Genomic DNA, 7,051 nt, shown 5'->3' with positions numbered 1-7,051 from the left:
CATCTATTATATCTATCGTCTATTATATCTATCGTCTATATCTATCTATCTGTCTGTCTGTCTATCTATCTATCTATCTAATCTATCTCTATCTGACATCCGTGACACAAGTTTCTGGGTGGGTCCATCTCACAGAGAAGTGGATGTCCAGGGAGCCCTGGAGGCCTTACACCTAGACTCTGTCTACACGGTACGTGGTACAGACATGAGCAACACACCTCAGCGAACCTAGGGAATGTGGGCGGGACTTGCATGTGCACCTCAACCACCTGGGTGCACACACCTGAGTGCACAGCACACGGCCCATCTTTATGCATGCACCTTGCCTACCTGGGTGCACAGCACACACCTGGCTCACATGAACATGCACACCTAGCCCTCCTAGGCTCATCACACCTAGGTGTGCACACCTGGTCCACCTGGGCATACATACCTGAGTGCACAGCACAGACCTGGCCCGTCTGGGTACACACACCTGAGCTCACCTTGGTGCACACACTTGGCCCACTTGGGCCCACACACCTAAGTACACATGCCTGGTCCACCTGGACGCATACACATGACACCCATGGGCGCACACTTAGCCCACAAAGGCACACATCTGCCTTACCTAGGTTCATACACCTAAGTTCACAGGACTGGTCCACCTGGGTGCACTTACCTGGCCCACCTGTTCACACACCTGGTCCACCTGGTGGCACTCCTGGCCCACATGGGTACACACACACATGGCCCACCTGGTCTCACACCTGGCCCACCTAGGTGCACTCATATGGCTACACACACCTGGCCCACCTGGCCACACACCTGGCCCACCTGTGTCCACACACAGCACACCTTGTCACACTCCTGGCCCACCTCGATACACACATGGCCCAGTGCACTTACCCGGGCGGCGGCGCTCTTCATGGACTCTAGGTATTGGATGAGGTCCTTCGTCTTCACCTTGTCCCCCCACCAGTAGGGGATGGCCGGCCACAGCTCCGGGTGCCACCTCAGGGAGCCCTCGTCCTCATAGGACACGACCACCTGCTGGCACCTGGTTCACAGCTGCCTCAGCGTCGGCACGTCCTGGGGGGAGGGAGCAAGAGACAAGGGGGCGAATCGGGGTGAGATTAGGTGTGAAAAATAAGTGAAAGGGGGGGAGGGGAGGGGGAAGTCCCTGAACAGGGCAGGGAAGGTAGGGGAGAAGAAGTGGGGGGCAGGAGGGGAGGGCAGGGAAGGGAAGGGAGGTGGGAGAGGAGAAGTGGGGGGCAGTGGGAGCAGTGAGTTTGGGGGTCCCCACACCCCACTATCATCCCCCCACAGTTCTCCAGCTGGCCACTCAGGCCCCCATCTGCATGAATCACGTGTGGAGAAACCCCCAGGCCCCAGGGACTGTGGTGTCCAGTCTACACCCACCCCCGAACCCCACTGGACACCTCAGGTCACCGTCAGAGACGCTGGACTGCAGACTGCTGCAGCCCCAAGTCAAGAGTCCTGGGGCGCAAATGGGGTGCGCCCCACCTTCTGGTCTAGGGGATGGGGGGATCCTGTCCACCCAGAGGCAATGCCTGGCCATTCTCCTATCAAACGACGGGCCCGGAGACCCTCGCGGGCAGTTCCTCGCTGACCCCTCCCAGTCGAGGTCCCCTCAGCCTGGAGACGAGTGACTGGACCTTTGTCCTCCTAGCTGACCTCCTTCGCCCTGGGGCTTCTGCAAACCAGCGTCCAGCCGCCCAGTCCTGAGAGGGACTCTGGCCAGGCCAGTTGGGTGGCTGCTTCTCATGGGGTCACCCCCACAGTGTACCCCACCCCTGGTCATCACAGTCACTCGTGGGGGGGGCCACTTACCCCGCGAGGACACAGCATGTCCCCGAAGATGTTCCTGATGCAGGTGGCCAGGTACTCGTGCAGGTTGTCCGTCATGCCCTCAAAGTTCCTGCAGGCCAGGATGACCACCTCGCGGGGGTGGGTCTCCAGCCACTCGGAGATCTCAGTCAGCATGTCCTAGGGCGGGGTGGGACAGTGAGGGCTTCTGCAGGCAGGAGGCACCCCCTCCCAGCGTCCCCCGAGGACAGCTGGACACAGTCACCTGGGCACCCACACACCTGCATGGTAGACTCTGTCTGAGGCCACCCACAGGGCAGATGGGTGCATGTATATGTTGTGTCCACATCCTCTGTCCACTCCCTCTCCCTCTGTCCACTCCTCTGTCCCCTAACCTCCACCAGTGCAGTGGTGTCCACCATGTCCACATCCTGTGTCCACTCCATGTCCCTCTGTCCACTCTGTCCCCTCACCTCCACCAGAATGGGGTGGACACCATGTCCATATCCTCTGTCCACTCCCCATGCCTCTGTTCACTCTATCTGCTCACCACCAGCGCAGTGGTGTCCACCATGTCCACATCCTCTGTCCACTACCTGTCCCTCTGTCCACTCTGTCCCCTCACCTCCGTCAGCATGGGATGTACACCATGTGCACATCCTCTGTCCACTCCCTGTCCTTTGTCCACTCCTCCTCCTCTGTCCCCTCACCTCCACCACTGTGGGGTATACATCATGTGCATGTTCTCTGTCCACTCCATGTCCCTCTGTCCACTCCTCTGTCCCCTCACCTCCACCAGCATGGGGTGGACACCATGTGCATGTCCTCTGTCCACTCCCCTGTCCCTTCACCTCCACCAGCACGGGGTGGACACCATGTCCACATCCTCTGTCCACTCCCTATCCCTCTGTCCACTCCTCCGTCCCCTCACTCCACCAGCATGCAGTGGACACCATGTGCATGTCCTCTGGCCCTTCCCCGACCCTCTGTCCACTCCCCGTCCCTCTGTCCACTCTGTCCCCTCACCTCCACCAGCGCGGTGGTGTAGACCATGTGGACAAAGTGCAGATTTTTCTCAGGACCGCCCTCCATGTGGGCCATTCGCAGGTCCAGGTACCGGACGCCCGCGTCTAGCTGTTCCGTGATGTTCAGTGCCTGTGGACAAAGCGTGTGTCCGTCTGTCCGTCTCTGGGCAGGGCGTTGTCCGCTCACCCGCGTGGCCTCAGACGCCTCTCTGCGGGAGGCCGGACATGTGGGGGACAGCTGTCCCCATATGTGTGGCCTCAGGTTCTGCCATTATTACTGGACACTGACCAGGTCACTGCAGGCCCCATGCCCAGTCCAGCCAGCTCGGCCCCTGTTGCTGGATGTCCAGCTGCCCTCCCCCAGCAAGCTTCCCTGCAAGGCCCCCAGCTTCTTCCCGCCCTCACTGAGGGGACCACCAGGAACCCCAAAATTCACTCGGCCCTGTGCCATCCACACCACCAGTGACACACACGACAGTCCAGGGCTGCGGTCACTATGTTGGTCACCCGAGCTGAGGGCCTCCCTCCCCCTCGCGGGCCCTCCACCTTCCCCAACACGGTGTCCATCTCCACAGAATCGCCTCGTCCGGTGACAGGACCAAAGGATGGGAGGCTTGACCACCTTGGTCTCCAAGGATCAGCTGTTTGCTTTTCTTAAGAGGTTCAGGTGGTACAGAGTGACCACAGGTTATACAGAGGTCTCCCACCCGAGTGACCATAAGTTATACAGAGTGACCACAGGTTATACAGAGCCATCCCTCCCACCCGAGTGACCAGAGGTTATACGGAGCAGTCCCCCCGACCACATGTTATACAAGGCGGTCCCCCCATGTGAGTGACCACAGGTTATACAGAGTGGTCTGCCCACCCGAGTGACCACAGATTATATGGAGTGGTCCCCCCCACTGACCACAGATTATACAAAGCAGCCCCCCCATGAATGACCACAAGTTATACAGAGCGGTCCCCCCACCCGAGTGCCCACAGTTTATACAGAGTGACCACAGGTTATACAGAGCGGTTCTCCCACCCTGGTGACCACAGGTTATAAAGAGGGACCACAAGTTATGCAGAGAGGTCTCCCACATGAGTGACCACAGGTTATACAGAGCGGTCCCCCCCCCCACTGACCACAGGTTATACAAAGCGGTCCCCGCACATGAGTGACCACAGGTTATACAGAGCTCACTCCCACCTGAGTGACCACAGGTTATATAGAGCGGTCCTTCCTCCCCCCCCCCCACTGACCACAAGTTATATGGAGCGGTCCCCCACCTGAGTGACCACAAGTTATACAGAGCACTCTCCCACCCGAGTGACCACAGGTTATACGAAGCAGTCTCCCCCCCCCTGAGTGACCACAGGTTCTAGGGAGCGGTCCCCCCACTGACCACAGGCGGTCCGTACCTGAGTCACTGACCACTTGAGGACCACGGGCCGAATGATGCAGGGCAGCAGCTTGCTGAGGACCTGCAGGGTCTTGGGCTGGTCACCAGTGATGGGGGCTTCTTGTTGAGACAGTAGGTCATTGTGTCGTGGCTACCTGGACATGGACACGAGGGGACACTTCCTCTGAGACCCCCGTCCACACACACCCCTTCCCTGTGAGGTCTTCGAGGGCAGTGGGGTTATACTGCTTGGTCTGGGGGGGCTGGACAGTGTCCCCAGATTTCAAGTCCCTCCCTCCATGTCCCCTGCGAAGGTGACCTCTTGGGTGATGAGGTCTGTGGTCAGCTAGCAGGGAGAGGACAGCGGCAGGGAGGGTCCCTGTACCATGTTCACGCATCTCCAATTCTTTCCATCCAAAGGTGTGTGTGTGCACAGGTGTGCTTTCTGTGGGTCTCACCTGGGATGGACAGGTGGTGCAGGGGCACATCCCAGAGGCGAGGGCACAGCCGTGACATCCAGTTGGCATTGCTCTCCGGAGGGGTGTGGCCGCCGGAAGTGCCCATCCGGGTGGACGCTGGCCTCCCTGCGGTCCGAGGACGGTCAGAGCCTCTGAGGGTTGGAGGGAGGCCGGAGGGGTCAGCAAGGCTGGATGGGCTCCGCGTCTGGTAAGTTCCAAGAAGTGGACTGACAGGGGGCCGCAGAGGGTCACTCAGGAACTGTAGCCAGACAAAGTCCTGTTTGCTGGGGCGGAGGGTGGCCACCGGGAGTGTGGGGGATGAGAGAGTTGGTCAGCATCTCTCAGAGCTGTACACCCTACCTGTCCAGGGCGTAAGCCATCCCCAGCGTGTCCACCCTCCCTGTCCAGAGCGTTAGCCATCCCCAGCACATGGGCGCATGTGGACGCATCTGGGGATGGCCTGTCCACTCCTGCCCCTGCCCCATCTCTCTTACAGCTAACTGACCGCTGCGGGGCCACAGAGCCCTGGGTTCTGTCCAGCCACCATTCCCTTCTGTCACCAAACACCCAAGGTCCATTCCCACATCCCGACCTCTGTCACAGACACCTGACCACTGAAGGGCCTGTCCACTCTTGTCCTTATCCCCCCATCACAGCTAATCACAGGTACACCCTGTCCATTCCTACTCCATCCTATCATGGATATAACTAGTAACTGACCACTCTGGGGCCTGTCCACTACTGACCCTTCCCCATCTCTCTTACAGGTAACTGACCCATGAGGGGCCTGTCCACTCCTATCCCCTCGCCCATCTCTCTTACAGATAAGTGACCACTGTGAGACCTGTCCACTCCTGTCCCCTTCCCCCTTATCTCTTAACAGGTAACTAGCTCCTGCAGGACCTGTCCGCTCCTGTCCTCTCCCCCATCTCTCTAAAATGTAACTGACCACTGTGAGAACTGTCCACTGCTGTCCTCCTCCGATCTTTCTAACACGTAACTGACCACTGCGGGGCCTGTCCATTCCTGTCCCCTTTCCCCATCTCTGTAACAGGTAACTGACCACTGTGAGACCTGTCCATTCCTGTCCCTCTCCCATCTCTCTAACAGGCAACTGACCACAGAGGGACCTGTCCACTCTTGTCCCCTTTCTCCATCTCTCTAACAGGTAACTGACCACTGTGGGGCCTGTCCACTTTTGTCCCCTTTCCCCGTATCTCTTAACAGGTAACTGGCTCCTGCAGGACCTGTCCTCTCCTGTCCGCCGGTCCTCTCCCTGCTGTATGCGTTTCCAGGGTCACCTACGCTCACAGGGCACCTGCCCCCTTCCCGCCCCACCTCGTTGTTGCCCAAGGGAAAGTGATAGTGTCCCTTCCTCCCGCCAGCCCCCACCTGCCCGGCTGCACTCACCTCGGGCCGCCCACCTGCTCCTCACTGCCCTCCTCGGTAGCCGAGGCCGGGGGGCCCACTTCCTGACCTTAGCAGTGGCCTGGAGACTTCACCTGTGGATCCCGCCCCACCTCCAGGTGGCCCCGCCCCTGCGCACCTAGGATTCCCCAAGGCCGAGCCTCGGCCCCGCCCCTAAGCACAGCCCCGCCCTAGGCCCCGCCCCCGATTGACGCCACGTCTCGGGCTATGCCCCGCCCCTTATTCTATACCACGTCCCGTCTCCGCCTCCTCGGTTTATGCTCCGCCCCCTCGGTGTGTCCCCCGCCCCCTCGCGCTCTGCTCCTCTAGTTCCGTCTTTGCCCCGCCCCCTCAGCCCATGCCCCGCCCTATCTCCGTCCCTCGGTCTAGGCTCCTCCCCAGTCTCCGCCCCTCGAGAGCTGCTCCGCCCCCTCGTGGTCTGCTCCGCCCTCTCAGTCTCCGCCCCCTGAGTCTCAGAAAGAATCCAGGTCCCGCCCGGGCGCGTCCTGGAGCAGCCGCGTGCCTGGACCATTGCGCGCTGGATGCAGAGGATTGGGGGAACTGCGTGCCCAGCGCGCCCGCCCACACTGACCGATGTCCCCCATCTCTCCATCTGCGTCCCAGGTCACTGCAGCCCCAGACGTGTGACCAAGCGCACGCCCATCTCACCCAGGATGCAGGGGATGGCTATGGGGTGAGCCAGGGTGACTGCGCGCCCAGCACGCCCGCCCACGCTGACCTGTGTCCCCATCTCTCCATCTGCGTCCCTGGTTCCTGCAGTCCCAGATGCGTGACCAAGCGCGCGCCCATCTCCCCGAGGACCCAGAGAATGGCATTGAGGTGACGCACACTGTGACTGCGCGCCCGCCCACGCTGCCCTGCCCTGCCCTCCTTTTCTCTACATCTCAACACCCGGATGCCTGGACCACTGCGCAGTGGATTCAAGGAATAGTTACGGGGTGAG

The 7,051-nt window shown here is 60.4% G+C and overlaps 1 protein-coding gene across 1 annotated transcript in view; it reads right to left on the bottom strand.

Annotated features, from left to right (window-relative positions):
* PLCXD1 (phosphatidylinositol-specific phospholipase C, X domain containing 1) overlaps positions 1–7,051 on the bottom strand; it is a 29,092-nt gene that overhangs the window by 2,491 nt on the left and 19,550 nt on the right. The window contains 6 exon segments of the mRNA XM_006902992.1: positions 885–1,071; positions 1,834–1,989; positions 2,836–2,964; positions 4,242–4,339; positions 4,342–4,377; positions 4,681–4,753. Coding sequence (XP_006903054.1) covers positions 885–1,071; positions 1,834–1,989; positions 2,836–2,964; positions 4,242–4,339; positions 4,342–4,377; positions 4,681–4,753 — 679 coding nt within the window.

The sequence above is a fragment of the Elephantulus edwardii genome, unplaced genomic scaffold (genome assembly GCF_000299155.1).
Source record: "Elephantulus edwardii isolate Elephantulus edwardi_28Jun2011 unplaced genomic scaffold, EleEdw1.0 scaffold00490, whole genome shotgun sequence".
NCBI lineage: Eukaryota > Metazoa > Chordata > Mammalia > Macroscelidea > Macroscelididae > Elephantulus > Elephantulus edwardii.
Note: the sequence above shows the minus strand (reverse complement) of the source record. Positions and strands in the feature narration are given on the sequence as shown.